This window comes from Octopus bimaculoides, chromosome 20 (assembly GCF_046866305.1).
Source record: "Octopus bimaculoides isolate indiv1 chromosome 20, ASM4686630v1, whole genome shotgun sequence".
Classification (NCBI taxonomy): Eukaryota; Metazoa; Mollusca; class Cephalopoda; order Octopoda; family Octopodidae; genus Octopus; species Octopus bimaculoides.
Genome location: NC_142947.1, coordinates 41,040,476 through 41,060,332, shown reverse-complemented (window position 1 = coordinate 41,060,332; position 19,857 = coordinate 41,040,476). Strand labels below are relative to the sequence as shown.

At 36.1% G+C, this 19,857-nt stretch overlaps 1 protein-coding gene across 2 annotated transcripts in view; it reads left to right on the top strand.

Moving 5' to 3' along the window:
- LOC106870451 (protein rolling stone) overlaps positions 1-12,566 on the top strand; it is a 107,721-nt gene extending 95,155 nt beyond the window's left edge. Inside the window, exons 3-5 of one of the 2 annotated variants that reach the window (XM_052975227.2) lie at positions 2,222-2,251; positions 8,970-9,098; positions 11,633-12,566. In XM_052975227.2, the coding sequence (XP_052831187.1) occupies positions 2,222-2,251; positions 8,970-9,098; positions 11,633-12,111 (638 nt within the window). In that variant the 3' untranslated portion in view covers positions 12,112-12,566. The remainder of the gene's footprint in view (positions 1-2,221; positions 2,252-8,969; positions 9,099-11,632) is intronic. The other variant, XM_052975229.2, reaches the window with a different exon arrangement.
- The last annotated feature ends 7,291 nt before the right edge of the window (positions 12,567-19,857 follow it).

Genomic DNA, 19,857 nt, shown 5'->3' with positions numbered 1-19,857 from the left:
TACTTAATTTATCGGCCCTGAAAGGAAGAAAGGCAGAGTCGACCTTGGCAGAATTTGAACTCAGAATGCAGCGGCAGATGAAATACCGCTAAGCATTTAGCCCGGTGTGCTAACGATCCTGTCAGCTTGCCACCTTGATAGTAATAATGATAATAATAATAATAATAATAATAATAATAATAATCCTTTCTATTATAGGCACAAGGCCTGAAATTTAGCAGGAGGGGGATAGTCAATCACATCTACCCCAGTGTTTCACTTGTACTTAATTTACCAACCCCAAAAGGTCCTCGGGTCGATTTTTTTAACTGAAGTCTTGAGGTTGATTTCTCCAACTAAAACCCTTTAAGGTAGTGCTCCAGCATGGCAGCAATCAAATGGCTGAAACAAGTAAAAGAATAAAAGAGCATATATGTATGTGTATATATATATATATATATATATATATATATACATACATACATACACAATGGGTTTCTTTCAGTTTCCACCTACCAAATCCATTCACAAGGTGGATCTCAGACTGGACCTATATTAGAAGACAGACACTTGACCACCTCCCCAAGGTGCCCCATGGTGTAACTGAACCCAAGGTCACATGGTTGGGAAGAAAAGCTTCTTACCCTCACAGCCACATCTCTGCATCATTGTGCTGCATTTTGGGTGGGGAGGGGTGTTTGGCATTTTCTTCCCAGTGTCTGGAACCAGCCCCAGACATTGTGAGCGAAACCAGACGATTGGAAACTACTAGATAGTCCATCAGATAAAATCATGAATGTGACTAATTAGAGAGAGAAGCCATACTACATGTACAGCACCATACTGGTGCTGCCTGAGGTAAACTCAGCCACAACTGTTGTTCAAGATTGTTCTGTAGAGGATCCATGTACTTAGTCACCTCTCTGATATTCTGTTAGTCTTCTTCATTAAATTGTTGAAGCGCATTCTTTAATTATAGAATCATTAATGTTTCAGCAGTTTCTCAGTTGATGGTGTTGTATTTTGTCATATTAGACATCCCGGGGCTAAATCTCAGTTGAGTCAATGAATAAAGCAGCGAAGAAATGCACCGAAGAAAGCTAGAATTAGTTTTGGAGACTGTGGGTGTATAAGCGTTTGGGTTTGGATATGTTTTGGTGAGGAGTAACAGGAGAGAGTGGGAGGGAAGGTGGGAGGGAGAGAGACAGAGAGAGAAAATCTACACTCAGACTTCTATATGTATCATCATCATCATCATTGTCATCATCATGTTCGTCATCATCGTCATCACCATCATCGTCGTCGTCATCATTGTCATCATCGTCATCATCATTCATTATTTACATTATTTACATTTGATGGATATTTGTCGTCATCTTGTTTGTTGTTAACACAACGTTTTGGCTGATATACCCTCCAGCCTTCATCAAGTGTCTTGGGGAAATTTCGAACCTGGGTTCTTGTTCCTAAGGTATTTTTCGATATTATTATTATTATTATTATTATTATTATTATTATTATTATTATTCAGGTCACAGCTTGGAATCGAACTCGGAATCTTGGGGTTAGTAGCCTGCACTCTTAACCACTACACCATATGGCTGTGGTGTAGTCGTTAAGAGCGTGGGCTACTAAACCCAAGATTCCGAGTTCGATTCCAGGCAGTGACTTGAATAATAATAATAGTAAACATCGAAAAATACCTTAGGAACAAAAACCCAGGTTCAAAATTTCCCCAAGACACCTGATGAAGGCTGGAGGGTGTATCAGTCGAAACATTGTGTTAATAACAAACAAGATGAGGACAAATATCCGTCGAATGTAAATAATGTAAATACTGTACATAATTCCTCATCTCTTTTATATATATATATATATATATATATATATACACACACACACCACAGCCTCATGTGGCATTTACTTTGTTCCAGCCTGGTCGCTGAAGCACGCGACCAGTCAATAATATTTTTACTGATTTCTTGTAAGACAGCTAAGTCGTCTAGTCTTTGAATAAGTCCTGGGGTCAATTTCTGCGACTAAAAAAAAACCCATTAAGGTGATGCTCCAGCATGGCTGCAGTCAAATGACTGAAACAAATAAAAGAATATAAAAGAGGAAAAAAAAATCCAAAATCTATTCTAGATGTTTCCTGTGTCATTGAGTCTCTCTCGGTGTGTCCATTGTTGATGTCTCTGATTGTCTGATATTAACCTTTTGTCTGTCTATTCTCTTCTTCCAGGTAAGTACAGATACAATAAACAAAATATCGGTAAGGTGGCTTCCATATTTTTTCACTCAATGTTGTCGTATGCTGCTTTCAATGTCTCTGTAGTTTGCTTCGTTAGAAACTTGAATGAGCTTCTTATCATTTTTATGTTTCATACTGAAGAACAAACTGGTCGTTCTCTCTCTCTCTCTCTCATTGATTTCAAAAAGAACTTAAAAGACTCATATGCACAGCACAGCATTATTCCAGACCAAAATCAATTTGGTATCTTATATCTTATATTCTTTTTTTTTTCACTTGATGTCGTATGCTGCTTTCAATATCTTCATGGTTTGCGTCTTCCAAAATTCGGACAAGCTTCTTATTTTTGTTTCTTGCCAGGGGGCAAATTGGTCGTTATCTCTCACTGACTTCGAAAAGAACTTATTAAAAAAAAATCATTGACACAGCACATGTTATTCCAGACCAAATCAATTTGGTTAACTTCATCATCATCATCATAATCATCATTTAATGCCCGTTGTTCATGCTGGCATAGGTTGGACAGTTTGACCTGAGCTGGTAAGCTGAGGGGATGCACCACACTCCAGTCTGATTTGGCATGGTTTGCTATGGCTGGATGCCCTTCCTAACACCAAACACTTTGAGAGTACAATCAGTGCTTTTGATTGCCACCAGGATGGGTGCCATCTGTGTGACACCAGTATTTGCCACGGCTACAATTTCACTTGGCTTGATGGGTCTTTTTCTCAAGCACGGCATATTGCCAAAGATCTCAGTCATTTGTCATTGCCTCTGTGAGGCCCGCTTTGCTGTTTCCAAAATTCAAAGAAATTTTTTATGTTATGCTTCATCCTGAGATACAGACTGGTCCATTCTCTCTCATCCATCTCAAAGGACTTGTGAAAGAAAACCACAGGCATTGCACCACCTATCCACTCCTCACCAAACCAAATTGGTAGCTTCCTTATTTTTTCTTCCCATGTCGTTGCTTCCAGTCTCTTTGTGATTTGTATCTTCTAAAATTTCAACAAGCTTCTTATAATTTTTATGTTTCTTGCTCATGAGGGACAGTCTGGTTTCACTTTCTCATCAATCTCAAGCACCTTTGAAAGCCCAAGTTACAGCACCACTTATTCCCCCAGACAAAGCCAGTTTAAAAATAAATGAAAAAAATAAAGCAGGTAAAATAAAATGATGGAAATAGTAATTAGAGACCAAATCACCATTCCTATAATTCTTTCCATCCCTTTTCTCCATTATTCCTGGGAGGGTTATGTGAATAAAGTCTTCCATAGGTACCTATCAGAAGCTACCAATAGAATAAGTACTAGCCTTACAAAGAATAAGTCCTGGGGTCGAATTGTTCGACTAAAGGCGGTGCTCCAGCATGGCTGCAGTCAATTGACTGAAACAAGTAAAAGTATAAAAACATAGTCACCTGAGCACTGACCAGTAGAGCCCTTCGTCCATCTAGCAGTTGACCTGTGTGGACAGTTAAACCTGCAAATAACATACATAAACCAGCAATGAGATGATCACGGCTCATCCAGCAGTGGTTCCACAACGCCTTAATGGTATTGAATGGAATGGCTGCTAAAAGACTTTAATATATCTGAAGATAATGGCACCAGGAATTATTCCTGTCTTGTGGATTTCTTTAGTTTAGCCATTTAGCATTTACACCAGCCATATCTGGCCTAAAATTTTTATCTGGTTTGTGTTCAAACTGACCGGATCTGATCTCACACCTACCCTACAATGTCATTCTGAAAAATAAAGTTACATCATAAAAATCTTGTAGCTGTATTAGATTGTGGTTTAATTTTGTAGCATTTAAGCTGACCATATCCAACCCAAATGTTCAAACCAGCCAGATTTGGCCTTTCACGCTTACCCTACAATGTCATTCTAAAAATAAACAACCACGCTATTGAAGTCTTGAAGTTATATTAGATTGTGGTTTCATTTTTGTAGCATTTAAGCTGACCATGTCCAGCCCAAATGTTCTACATGTTTTATGTTCAAACACATACCCTACAATGTCATTCTAAAAATAAACAATTACATCATTGCAATCTTGACACTTTAACATTTAAAGCAGTCATGTCCAGCCCAAATATCTCATCTGTTTTATGTTCAAACTGGTCAGATCTGGCTTCTCCCCTCAACTGGTGGGGGAATCATTTTACTATTTCATTTTTTGTTTTTTATGTTTTCTTTTTCTTATTGCTCTCATTGATGTTATTCTCTGTTCTAGCATGGGTTTGATGGATATGCAAATATTTGTTTTATTTGCATGGTTAATTGAAAACTTCTGTATTTTTTTACTGCTGAATGATCTTCTTAATGTCAATCCTTTTTTTTTTTTACCTTGGCAAACTAAAAGTGGTGATACTTCATTGTCTTCTTCTTCATTAACTGAATTAGTAATAATTAATAATAATGTATTATATTGAGATGTTGATGATGATGATGGTGATGATTTCTATTATTGGCATAAGACCAATAAGAGATTTGTAAGGGGAGGGGCAGGCTTTTGGATGAAATCAATACCAAATACTTGGTCTGTTTTATTTGATTGATTTCAAGCTAAACAGAAAGCTATATCAATCGCAACTGGTTTTATATGTGTGTGTGTGTGTGTGTGTGTGTATATATATATATATATATATATATATATATAGTTGCAGGGGTGACTGTGTGGTAAGAAGCTTGCTTCCCAACCACATGGTTCTGGGTTCAGTCCCACTGCATGCCACCTTTGGCAAGTGTCTTCTACTGTAAGTCTCAGGTCAACCAAAGCCTTGTAAGTGAATTTGGTAGACGGAAACTGAAAGAAGCCCATCATGTGTGTGTGTGTGTGTGTGTGTGTGTGTGTGTATATATGTATATATTTGTGTGTGTTTGTTTTTGGCTCTGGTTTTGTCCCACCACCACCATCACCACCACCACTGCTTAACAACCATTGTTAGTGTGTTTACATCCCTGTAACTTAACTGTTTGGCAAAAGGAAACCAATAGTATAAGTGCTAGGTTTTGAAAAAATAAGTCTTGAGGTCAATTTATTCAATTAAAAACCCTTCAAAGCAGTGTTCCAGCATGGCCACATTCAAATGTCTAAAGTAAAAGAAAAGAATATATATAGGCGCAGGAGTGGCTGTGTGGTAAGAAGCTTGCTTCCCAACCACATGGTTCCAGGTTCAGTCCCACTGTATGGCACCTTGGGCAAGTGTCTTCTACTATAGCCTTGGGTCGACCAAAACCTTGTGAGTGTATATGGTAGATGGAAACTGAAAGAAGCCCGTCGTATATATCTATATATCTATATCTATATATATATATATATATATATATATATATATATATATATGTATGTATGTATGTATGTATGTATAAGGAGGGATGATCACTAAGTGGACATCTGATATGCTAGAAAGAGGTCATCAACGACCCAACCACAAAGAAAATAATGTTTTCTAGAAATTTTTCTCTAGAATTTTTTCTAGAGAACATTATTTTTTTGTGGTTCGGTCGTTGATGACCTCTTTCTAGCATATCGGATGTCCACTTAGTGGTCATAATGGGTGTGGTGATGGGGGTTACATTGGGTCCTAGTCATCTCCATATCTGACCCTTTTCTTTCATGCCCCCCTACTCACTGTACCTTACTCTGTCTGTGCCACAAAGGACAGGATTTGTTCAATCTTTACTCAATCCATTCCATCATTCAAGCTCTCACCCCCTCCCACCATGCCCACCACCATCACACCCTCTCTTCCATCTTATTTCTTTTATCAATCTACTTCTCTTCCCCCAACATGTTCTTACTAAATTATCAAAATAATTTTGTCCTAAATCAATCTGTTTAACATAACATTTACAATTCCTTAAGTAATAATTATAATAATTAATAGTAATTATAATAATTACTCGTAATTAATAACAATTATAAAAGATTTGTTTTCAACAAATCATACAATACTCCAAGTATCATCATCATCATCACTGTCACCACCACCACCACCACCACCACCATCATCATCATCATCATCATCATTTAACATCCATTTTCCATGCTGGCATGGATTGGATGGTTTGACAAGGTCTGGCAAGTTACAGAGCTCCACTGCAAGCTTCGGCACAGTTTCTATGGCTGGATGCTCTTCCATACACCAACCACTTTACTGTCTGAGTTGGGAGCTTTTGTGTGTACCACCAGCACTAGAGGTGGCACAAAATATCGGGAAAGGGAAAAATCCCCGTGACTAAGTGCCTGCAAAATATGAGCATCACAAAGTGGGGAGTGTGACACTGTGCCAGGTGGCAAGAGGCTAAAATGTAATGGTGGGTCAAGAACAGGTGACCTGCTATAAAGGAGATACAAGGGTGCCTCACATTATAAGGGTGAGTAGTAGTGATTGAGAATAGCATGGAGATAAAGATGAAAGACGGTAGTGATGATGTGTGGTAAGAAGCTTGCTTCCCAACCACAGGGTTCTGGGTTCAGTCCCACTGTGTGCCACGTCATGCAAGAGTCTTTTACTATAGTGTCAGACCAACCAAAGACTCGTGTGTGGATTTGGTAGATGGAACCTGAAAGAAACCCTTTGTATAGATATATATAGTGAAGGGGCATGGCTCACTGGCGGAGGGGAAAAAACGCAAATTTATTTGCAGATATACTCATCATGTGATATGGGTATATCTGTAAATTCATTAGCATTTTCCCCCCTGCAATGGTATGTTGGCTTTTCCATTCACTCCTCAATTTTGTCAGCTGGTTAACATTTTAGTGATGTTGCGGCTTATTTGAGTATTTTTCAACTGTTCTTTCTAGCAATGCTGATACTATCTTGTACCCTTTATTATAAATTTATAAATTCACCTTTTTGGTTTTTATGCTTGCTAGCCACATATATTATTCTTATTTATTAATAATATCTTGATGTATATACGTGGATGCGCATGGCGAAGTGGTTAGGGTGTCAGCATCATGATCATAAGATTGTGGTTTCGATTCCTGGACCGGGCAACGCATTGTGTTCTTAAGCAAAACACTTCATTTCACTTTGCTCCAGTCCACTCAGCTGGCAAAAATGAGTAACGCTGCGATGGACTGGCGTCCCGTCCAGCTGGGGAACGCATACGCCATTGAAACTGGGAAACCGGGCCCATGAGCCTAAAAAGGCTTTAAAAAGGCGCATTTTTTTTTTTTTTTACGTATATATATATATATATATATATATATATATATATATATATAAATAAATGTATGTATGTATTTGTGTGTGTATGTCTTTGTGTCGGTCTCCCCATCACTGCTTGACAGCCGGTGTTGGTGTGTTTATTTCCCCGTAACTTAGTGGTTCGGCAAAAGACAATAACAGAATAGGTACTGGGCTTAAAAATTATAAGTCCTGGAGTCGAATTGTTTGCCAGAAATGCTCCAGAGCAGTGCTCCAGCTTGGCTACAATCAAATGATTGAAACAAGTAAAAGAATTAAAGAATACTGAAAATAATTGTATATTGAGATCCGCCCCATGATTAGAACCTCCACCATCGTCCTTCTTTACTGACCACTATCACTCAATCTCCCCTGTGTCACTCTTGATTTCCTTCTATCACTCTCATTTACCATCCCCCATATCTATTCCGATTTCATTACTAGCTATGTCTTATTATATTATCACCCATCTGTATTACTATCCTGTCACTCTTGTGTTGTTTTTTTCTATTAAATGTCATTACCAACAAACCAGATGTAGCTGTCACTGTCTCCTTGTTACTTACCAGCCACTAGTATCCTGTCACTCTACTCTTCAGTTATTTTCTCTCATCACATTCATCCCCCCCCCTTTCTCTCTCTCTCTCCTCAGCAATCTCATCTATTCACACTTTCTACCTTCTCTTCCCCTCCTCTTTTCCTTTTCCACTTCTTCCTCTTTATCTTTGTTGTTATTGCTTGTGTATACATATATAAATATATATGAGTGTGTGTGTGTGTGTGTGTGTGTGTGTGTGTGCACATGGGTATGTATACATTATCAGAGTAAATATATTGGACATTATTCACGTGCTATATTTCACATGGTTAGCAATATATATGTATATATATATATTTTATTATATGTATTTATTTTTTCCTAGTTAATAATTAACTCGGACAAAATAAATTGGTTAATAGATACCAGAGTAACAAAGATCACAAAATAACTGTGGTGTAACTCCTGTTTATGAGGTAGAAACTCCTTGTTATTTTGGGTACTTGAGTATATATAAATTTAGTAAATGGAGTAAAACGCATATGTTAACTGAATACTTTTATTTCCAACATATGTTTCGAAGATTACAAATTATACCTTCCATAGGAATAGGTGATGTTGATAAGAATGTAATCTTCTCTTCAGGGAAATGCATGGAAATCAGCTTAAATGTAAGACATTTTAACTGAATATGAGAACTGTAGTATATATATATGCATATATTTTCTGTTGCTGTATACAGCATATATAAAGTATATTTATACATCAACTTCATTTTACGCCAGTGGTTCTCAACTGAGGTTCATATGGCCTCTGAGGGCTCATGTAAGTCAACCACAAGTACCTACTTAGACAACCCCACACTATGGCTGCAACTTATCCACTGGCGTCACCTACCTGCGAGTTTGTATAATACTTTATGCATTCATATATGCTGTTGTTGTTGACATTTTTTTTTCATCTAAACCTTTGCGTTTTTGTTTATCCATTTCAGACGCCCACTATTTCCAAAGTATGCCCATCCCGCTGAAGGTGTTGTGGCTCCTCTACAATCTCGCTGCCAACACAGCAATTGTAATCACAATATCGTACTGGTCGTACATATTTTTTATGGAACATTCTAGTAAGTATCATTTCTTCCTTTCCCTATGTCTGCCTCTCTCTCTATCCGCTGTGTATTTGTTGAGAACTGTTGCCCTATGACTTCTGACTGAACGGTTAGGAGTCGTAGATGTGTTTGTCTGCCATATTTTATAGCACACTATCCAGATTTAATACAGTTGACGAGGAAGTCAGTTATAGATTTTCTAAGGCCTGTGCTCATTTGGAAAGTTTGAATCAAGAATCTGCTCACAATATATATGATTCTGGGTTCAGTCCCACTGTGTGGCACCTTAGGCAAGTGTCTTCTACTATAGCCTTGGGCCGACCAAAGCCTTTTGAGTGGATTTGGTAGGCGGAAACTGAAAGAAGCCCGTCGTATATATGTATATGTATATATATATATGTGTGTGTCTGTTTGTCCCCCCAACATCGCTTGACAACCGATGCTGGTGTGTTTACGTCCCTGTAACTTAGCAGTTCAGCAAAAGAGACCGATAGAATAAGTACTAGGCTTATAAAGAATAAGTCCTGGGGTTGATTTGCTTGACTAAAGGCGGTGCTCCAGCATGGCCGCAGTCAAATGACTGAAACAAGTAAAAGAGACTTAGAGCACAAACTTAAAAGATTTATCTACAAGCAAAATAACACATTACAAATTAAATATTTTTTAAAAAACAGTTGGTTAGTTCATTGAAAATGAAAGATAGAAATGCATTTAATCAATTTTTTGAACAAATCGCAATTTTCCTATCTCCTGCATAAATTTACATACTCCATTGTCAACAGATGGGTAAAATTTCCAGTAGATAAAACAGTAGAACACAGTGTTAACAAGTGGTTTCAATGTATTTCTCAACATATGCTTTCTTGCAGGCAAAAGTGTTCTCATGTTCTGCTTGTTACTATGGAGACTGGCATGAATGTGTTTGTGGTTTACAATTGACTAAAATTACCCAAAATTTTCAATCTTTAATAGCTGATAACTCTTTATTTATTGATTTATAGCAAAAATGATTTTCATGGCATTCATTAACCTATAAAATTGTATCATTACGCTGAATATGAAATCAATTTGAACAGAAATTGACGCTGGCAGCCAAATGGAAAAGATCCAATATCTCTTTCTCTCTCTCTCTCTTTTTGTATATATATATACATATATATATATATTTATATATATATGTATATATATATATATATATATATATATATATATATATATATATATATATATATGAATACATACACATACACATATATTGATAAATTAAATGCACAACCAAAAGAACTACTTATAATTTCATGCTGTTTTGATACTTACACACATACATATACATTTGTGTGTGTGTGTACCTGATAAACACATTTACCAAAGGTGCCTGCAAGTAGGAATCGAACCGGGACTACCTGATTACAAAAGGAACTCATCAACCGCCCTCCCATACTAAAAACATCCAAATGTAACAAATGCTATTTTTCACCTGTCAATAACCCAAATAACCACACCTCAGTTACAACCTCATTGGCTGATACAATACTATGGCCCCGCCTCCTATGAAGCAATGACTTTGATGTTTACAATCAAATTTATCTCCTCCATTGTAGATTTGTTCTGTTTCTCCTTTGAAGCCTTTTTTTCTCCCCAAGGTTTAATTGCTGGCCGTTTGTTGTTTCTCCGAGAAATGTTTTCATGTTTCTCCTTCTTGTAATGTATTGATGCTTTATGAATATAATTACTTAGCATTTATTGATTTAGTTGACAGATATTGATAATTTGGTCTGACAACGAAAATCCTGGCATTGATGTGTGGAGGTGTATAAATAAATTAAGACAGAATCTAAACAACACAGTTTCTGTTCAGATGCTTACAAGCTTGACAGTCTAATGGGACACACAGCGCATGTAATTATAGGGAAATGTACGTGCGCGTGGGTGCTTGCCTGAATACTTGACTATACTACCTACCTACCTACACTACACACACACAGCAGCAGCATCATCAGTATCATGTTTTAACGTCTGTTTTCCATGCTGGCATGGGTTGGATGGTCTGACCAGGGCTGGGGAGCTGGGGTGTGGAACCAGGTTCCACTCTGATATGACATGGTTTCTACAGCTTGAAGCCTTTCATAAAGCTAACCATTTTACGCGGTGTGCTGGGTGCTTTTCTGTGGCACCCGATGGGTGCTTTTATGTGGCACGGGCACTTTTGTGTGACACCATGTGGGTGCTTTTACATGGCATCACACAACTGCTTTTACGTGCCACTTCACGAGTACTTTTATGTGATGCCACACAGGCACTTTTACGCGACACTGCTCAGGCACTTTACAGGCACTCTTATGCGGCACTGCACAGGTACTTTCATGTGACACTTCACAGGCACGTTCATGTGACACTTCACAGGCACTTTTATGTGACACTGCACAGGCACTTTTATGCGACACTTCACAGGCACTTTTTATGTGGCACTTCACAGGTGCTTTTCCCCATCACACTCTCTCTTTTTTGTCAATAACTCATCCTCTCTCTCTCTCTCTCTCTTCCCACAGAGTTCCTAATGACCAACATGAGCAAAATGAAACACATGCTAAACACCGTGTACGTCATCCTTGACCTCATGATCGCCTCAAGACCCATCCGTATCTTCCACATGCTCTTCCCGGTGATGCTCGGCTCCATCTATGCCATCTTCAACGCCACCTACTTCCTGAACGACGGCACTATCCTGGACGGACGGCACTACGCCTACAACGTGCTGAACTGGAATGTGCCAGCCGAGGCCATTGTCACGTGCATCCTTTGCATAGCACAGACCATCTTCAGTCAGATAGTTCTCTACCATTTGGTCGCGGCGCGCGTCTGGCTGCACTCGAGGTTCTACGAGCCGCACGAGCAGCTTCCCGAACACGACTCGGAGATGCAGAGCATCATGAGCGCCGACTCCACCACGTATCTTGCCACCGATTCTCAACTGGACGGCAGTAGCAGCACGGCCGGGGCCATAACAGCGAGCAACAACATCCACTGATGACCAGAAAGCAATGGCGGGAAAAGAGAGTGAGTGACGGTCTCGCAAAGGGAGGGCGGGTTTGTGTTTTGGTTAAGTCAGACTCTTTGGGCAGCATTTAGGAATAGGGTGGCAGATTCTTTATTTTTTTTTTATTTTTTTTTTTTTTAAGAGTTTGATGCCAGATGGGTTGATGGGTGGGTGCCTGTCGTGGGGTGCGAGGTTTCGTGTTTTTGCAGTATATGGAGTCAGACGTCCGTGAGGATGGCGACTTTCCAAAGAGTGATCATTTTGAGTTTGGTGTGAAAGCGAAAGCGATGAAAAGTAGGTAGGTAGGTTACTATGAGACAGGGTGTGTGGCTGGGTGGATGTTTCTTTGCTAAATTCCAAGTGATACTAGCAGGGTAGGTTTGGTCTAACGAGGACACATTAATCTTTGGATTCCAGCATGAAGATATATATATATATATATATATATACTTTTTTATATATATATATATATATATATATACTTTTTTATATATATATATATATATATACTTTTTTATATATATATATATATATATATATATATATACTTTTATATATATATATATATATATATATATATATATATACTTTTATATATATATATATATATATATATATACTTTTATATATATATATATATATATACTTTTATATATATATATATATATATATATACTTTTATATATATATATATATATATATATATATATATATATACTTTTATATATATATATATATATATATATATATATATATATATATATATACTTTTATATATATATATATATATATATATATATATATATATATATATATATATATATATATATATATATATGCTTTTATATATATATGCTTTTATATATATATATATATATATATATATATGCTTTTATATATATATGCTTTTATATATATATATATATATATATATATGCTTTTATATATATATATATATATATATATATATATATATATATATATGCTTTTTTATATATATATATATATATATATGCTTTTATATATATATATATATATATATATATATATATATATATATATATATATATATATATATATATATATATGCTTTTATATATATATATATATATATATATATATATATATATATATATATATATATGCTTTTATATATATATATATATATATATATATGCTTTTATATATATATATATATATATATATATATATATATATATATGCTTTTATATATATATATATATGCATATATATATATATGCATATATATATATATATGCATATATATATATATATATATATATATATACGTGTGTGTACGTGATGGCACACACTGTCTGTGTGTGTATGCCAGCATGGAACATGGACTTCAAATGATGATGAAGAGATACAGATATGTATGTGTGTGCGTATTAGGAATCTTGTATGTATGTCTTGTGTGTGTGTGTGTGTGTGTGTACATGTTTCTATGTGTGTATCTATGCATAGATACGCACATACAAATATACATACATATATATATTTATATGTACATGCCTATGTATGTATATGTGTACGCACACATATATATACATGTGTATATGTGCATGCATATATATATATATGTATATGTATACCTGTGTGTGAACATGCAGAACATGAAAAATAAAGGATGGCAGAGAGAAAGAAAGAAAAGAAAGGAAAAGTGAGATGGGGAAAGAGAGAGAAGGAGGGAGGGCCAGGGCAAAAAAAAAAAATCACAAAAACATGGAAGGACTTTACTAATTGCTTAAAAAAGAAAAAAAAACGAAACAGAACCTTATTAATTTGCTTAAAATAAGAATTGTGCTTTATGGCTGCTTGTAAAAAAAACAAAAAACCATGATAAGATCCTGTGTTCCTTTAAAAAAAAGTCACATGACCTCTGACATACTTGGTAAGTATTTCAGTGTTAACCCATTCTTCTGCGGAAGTGCAACCTGCATATTGTGTGATGGCTTATATTTTCAAAAACTACGATGATGACCTAAAACGTGTCAGTTTTCGCCAGAGGAAGGTCAAAACAACGTTTCGAAAAAATGGTGTGTGTTTGTGTATGTATGTAGTGTAGTGTTGTGTTGTGTACATGTGTATATGTATGTGTGTATTTATATTTATATATATATGTGTATGTGTGTCTATATGTATGCATGTGTGTGTGTATGTGTATATGTGTATGTGTATGTATACATATGTATATATGTATATATAAATATATGTGTGTATGCATGAACATTTATCTGTGTATGTATGCTTTTATATATATATATATATATATATATATATATATATATATATATATGTATATATACATATGTATGTATATATAAATATATATATGTGTGTATATATATATATGCATCATGTGTGCTTATGTGTATCTATACATATATATATATATATATGTATATGTATATGTAGTCAGTTTGTCTTAAAGCCAATTTATCATTTATACATGTGTGAAAGGAGGTGCTGGGGGGTCATAGTGCTGTTGATGGTGGTGGTGGTGGTGGTCATGGTGGACGTGGATCATTGAGGTTTGGTGAAATGTTATTTTCTTTTTCTTTTTCTTACCCCCCGCCCCCTCCCATCATTACTGCTGCTGACATCATCAATAGAGTTGAAATAATACTAACATCAACAACAACAACAATTATTTATTGTTGTTTTCCTTTTCTGTTCTTTTTTGTTCTTGTTCTTCTGGCTGAAGAGACCCCCCCCCCTTACCACTACCACTCATCTCTTTAAAGTCAGTTTCTATAAGCCACCACCATTACCATCTTTCCTCTACTACTGCTAATACTACTACTACTACTACCACCACCAGATAGAAAAAAATAAGATCCCTTCTTTTAAATGTTCCTCCTCACTCCTTTATTTTGGTGGTTTTACATATATATTTTATATTATACATATATGTTATATATATATATATTATATATATTTATGTATCATATACATATATATATATATATATACATATATATATGTGTACACATATGGGGGAGAATTCACAAAGAAACAAAAGACGAAGACAGGTGGTGTAGAAAACAAATAGATGTATTAGTTTAACGCTTGGTAATTGAGATAATCTTTAACATTTCGAGCCTACGCTCTTCCACAGAAAGAAACAAGGAGAGAAAAAAAGAATGTGTAGTGGTTAGCAATCTATCATGGCGAATATATATATATATATATATATATATATATATATATATATATATATATATATATAATTAACATACACACACTGACACACTGTCGAATGTTTCTGAAACACACCTTTGACCTCCCCCTCCCCCACAGAAAAAAATGTAAAATGATATTGTAAAACAATGATGAGGAGGAGGAACTGTTTAATGATGGAGAAGCAGTTTCTCTCCTGAAAGACTCTCAGAAATTTCAGATTTATTTAGGAATTCTTTATTTTACATCTCAGACCACACTCTGTCCTTTTCTACCTCCCTTCTTCTCTTGCTCACTGCTGCTGTTCGTCATGACGACGACGATGATGACACTGATGACACTGGTTAACTGTTTGTCCCTGCAAAATTCATTAAGGCCTCACTCACCCATTTTCTGCCCCTACCCTTCCTACTCTATCCCTATATAAAAAAATTTTATTTTTTAAATTGTTGATGTTGATGCTATAGCTGTTGTTGTTGTACAATTTTAACATGAAGTGGTATGGACTGATTTAGGGCAGACACACAGCTGAAACATAGCAACTAACGGAATTTTTCTGGTGTTTTACTTCGCTGTTAAATGATTCCTTTTTTTTTTATTCCTTTTTCTTAATAGTTTAGGCTTCCAACCCTTTCAGGGGTGGTCTTTAACATTCTTCCTTACATCCCTTTCAAAGTAGGGTGGGTATTGGTACCCTTCCTTTTTAACTTCAGCATTTTTAACTCTCCAGCGTTCGGATGGCTCTGTCAATTTGCAATACTTTATTTATTCACATCGTTTTTAAACAATCACGAATCATCTCATAGTTTTCAGATTTCAACGATGTGATTGATTATTTTTAGAATGGCATTGTGGAGTATGTGTAAGAGGCCAGATCCGACCAGTTTGAATATAGAACATGTAGGATATCTTGGCTGGATGCAGTCAATTTAAACACTAAAGTTTTATATCGGATCCTACCATAGCTTTGAGATTTCAATGATGTGATTGTTTATTTTTAGAATGACATTGTAGGGCTGGTGTAAGAGGCCAGATCCGGCCAGTTTGAACATAAAGCAGATAGAATATTTGATCCAGATATGGCTGTTATTTCTATCAGGATGAGCGATTACATAGAAACCCTCTTCCAGTATAAGGGAGTCATGTGTGTATTGTAGGGGCCTGGACCTTCAGGATTGATGTGTTTTGTCTCGTAGGGGATACAAGTCTAAACATCATTACTGCTGTTGTTGATGTTGATGTTGTTATTGGCAGAATTGTTAGCGTCAGACGCAATGCCATGCGATGTGTGCTCCAGCTCTTTAATGTTCTGGGTTCAAACCCTACCGAGGTCAGCTTTGCCTTTGATCCCTCCTTGGTTGATTGAATAAAGGGCCAATGAAATAGTCCCGATTGATTTAATCGACTAGCCCTTGACTCCTCCACTGCCCCCCCCCCCCCACCGCTTCCCCTGCATTTCTGGCCTTGTGCCTGTACAAGAAACTGTTATTAAGGGTTGTCAGTTGGTAGGGTCACTGGACTGTCAGAAAAAATAATTAAATAAATTAATAAATACCTTTTGGTATTTGTTTTAGCCCTTTTCATTCTGAGTTCAATTATTGTTGAGGCCAGCTTTGCCTTTCCATTCGTTTGGGTTTCGTTAACAAAAAAAATACCTGCTGTTCACTGAGGCTGATGTAATCAATAAGCCCCTCCCCTCAAAATTGTTAACCTTGTGCCTGAAGTACAAACAAGTGTTATACTTGGTGAGTTGGAAAACAATGTGTCTGAGCATTGGAAAAATGCTTTGCAATATTTCTTTCGGCCCTCTGTGTTCTGAGTTCAAATCCTGCTGTGGTCGACTTTGCCTTTCATCCTTTCAGGGTCGATTAAGTAAAGTACTTATCAAGTATTTGGAGATGTCATTGACTTGCTCTCGTCCCTCAACTCAAAATTCCAGGCCTTGTGCTAAAATTAGAATTTTTTAACAGTAGGTTAATGAGACTAGCTGGCTGAATCATTAGAATGCCAGAAGAAAAGCTTTGTGACTCATGTCTTGAGTTCAAATCTTACCAAGGTCAATTTTGCCTTTCATCTTTGTGAGGTCAATAACGTAAAGTACCAGTACTTTAAGTACTCGTACTTTGTTAGAACTAGAGTCAGTTGGTATCAAATTGCCCCCACCACACACACACATACACACCTAAAAATTGCTGGCTTTGTGCCAAAATTAGAAAGAATTATTTTACTGGCAGAACCATAAGAGCGTTGGAAGAAATGCTTTGTGCCATGATTTTCATGTCCGTTCATCACATTCTCTGCTCAGACCCCTCCAAGATCAGCTTTGTCTCTCGTCCCTTCAAAGTTTGATAAAATAAAGTACCTACAAAGTACAAGGGCGAATGGTATCGACTTAACCCCTACTCCTTTCAAAATGGTTGGCTTTATGCCAAAATTAGAAAGAATTCTTGGCTATCGGTCATCAGAATCATGAAAGCATGGTTACCTGATTACAGGTGTTTTATCCTGTTATTTTTAAAGTTTTACCATTTAATTGTTTCAAACATCAGACTGCGGCCATGCTGGGGCACTGCCATTGAAAGTTTTTTTAGTTGAATGTATCCACCCCAATACATAGTTTTTTTTTTTTTTGAGGGTTTTTTTTTTTTTTTTTTGTTAGATTGTTTTTAAAGCCTGGTACCTATTCTTTCTTCAGAGTTGACATTCTGAGTTCAAATGCTGCCAGGGTTGACTTTGCCTTTCATTCTTTCAGGGTCGATAAAATAAGTACCAGTCGCGCATTGGAGTCAATGTAATTGACTAACCCACTCCCCCCCTCCACCCGAAATTTGCTGGTTTGTGCCAAAACCTGAAATCACTATGATAATAATAATAAAAATAATAATAATAATAATAATAACAATAATAATGATAATAATAATAATAATAATAATAATGAGCTTATCGTATACAGGGCTCAGATGCACTAAAAATCATCAGAAAACAGACCCCAAAGTGCATGAAGGGTAAACAGAAATAAGGCACAGAAAGGGAACAGTGAATGAGTTGTTAAAAAAAAAAGTTGGGAGTGGACATCCAATGTCTTGTTGGCGAATTTCAGGAACCATGGAAGGTTGGAAGGGTGAAGTGTCTTGACAGCAAACAACTGATGTGGGTAGTTTATTCCATGCTTCGGTAATTCTGAGCATGAAAGAAACATTTCTGAAAAAAAAACAGGGAGTTTGGGACGTAACTTAATGAAAGGGTTCTGATATAAAATTGTAATGATCAGTTTTTAATTTAAATAGCTATGCAAATATGAGCCCTAAAATTTAAATTAAGAGGTATTGTTTCCATAGAAGTGAGAGGTAGGCTTAGAAATATTGGTATAAAAAGGGTTAAATTTAAATAAAAATGATCCACTTGATGCTCGTTATTGAAATTATACTTGTTATTGGTAATTATCATCATTATTAGTTGAACTAAAGAAGGAAAGTCAGCTGATGGAATCCTTAACGAAATGAAGTCGACAAAATTGCTTCCAACTCTCTACATTCCGGGTTCCAATTCCACCCAGGTTGACTTGGCTTTTCATCCTTTCAGAGGTCGATAAAGCAAGTTCTAGTTGACTGGGGGGAAGGGGGTAGCTTGATGTAATTGACTTACCCCACCCCTTCAAAATTACAGGCCTTGTTTCAAAATTTGAAACCATTATTAGTTGACATCCTCCATGTTCTAAATTCAAATCCTAACGAGGTTAACTTAACGAGTTACTTTGATGACTTTGTGTCTATATGAGTTATTCCTTTTTTGTTGTTAGTTTTTGTTATTTAATTAGTGCAGCAGATGGAAATAACAGTAGAGTGGTGAGTAAAGTGTAATTACAGTATTAAGTGATGATCCTCTGGGTTCTCAGTTCAAAACTTGCTAGAATCAAATTTATTTTTACTTTCATCCTTGCTAAGTCAATGCAATGAATACCAGTCAGGTACTAGATTCAATTAGTAGCCTTAAGCTTACGTTAAAGCTGATAATACTAATAACTAATGATGTGTTCAAAACCCACCACCCAATTTGAATATTCACTTGGTCACTCTGGCATGAACACCACTGCTTCCCATGATTATTACTTCTTCCATTTATGACTAAAATCTCGTGCCTTAAGTGACTGATGTTTTGAATTCCTTAAATTGTGTAACCCTTTAGCATTCAGATTACCCTTTCAAATGTAATGCTTATTGATTCACGATGTGTTTGTTTATTTTTAGAATGACAGTGTAGGGTGGGTGTGAGGGGCTGGATCTAACTTGTTTGAGCAAGGAGCAAGTGGAAATAGATAGAATACTTGGGCTGAATATGGTCGGTTTAAATTTTGAAGAGTTGAATTATACCCTGCCATAGTTTCAAGTTTTCAATGATGTGATTGTTTATTTTTAGAATGGCATTGTAAGGTAGGTGTGAGAGACCAGATCTGGCCAGTTTGAACATAAAGTAGATAGAATATTGTGGCTGGATACAGTCCATTTAAATGCTAAACGTCTATACCAGACCCTA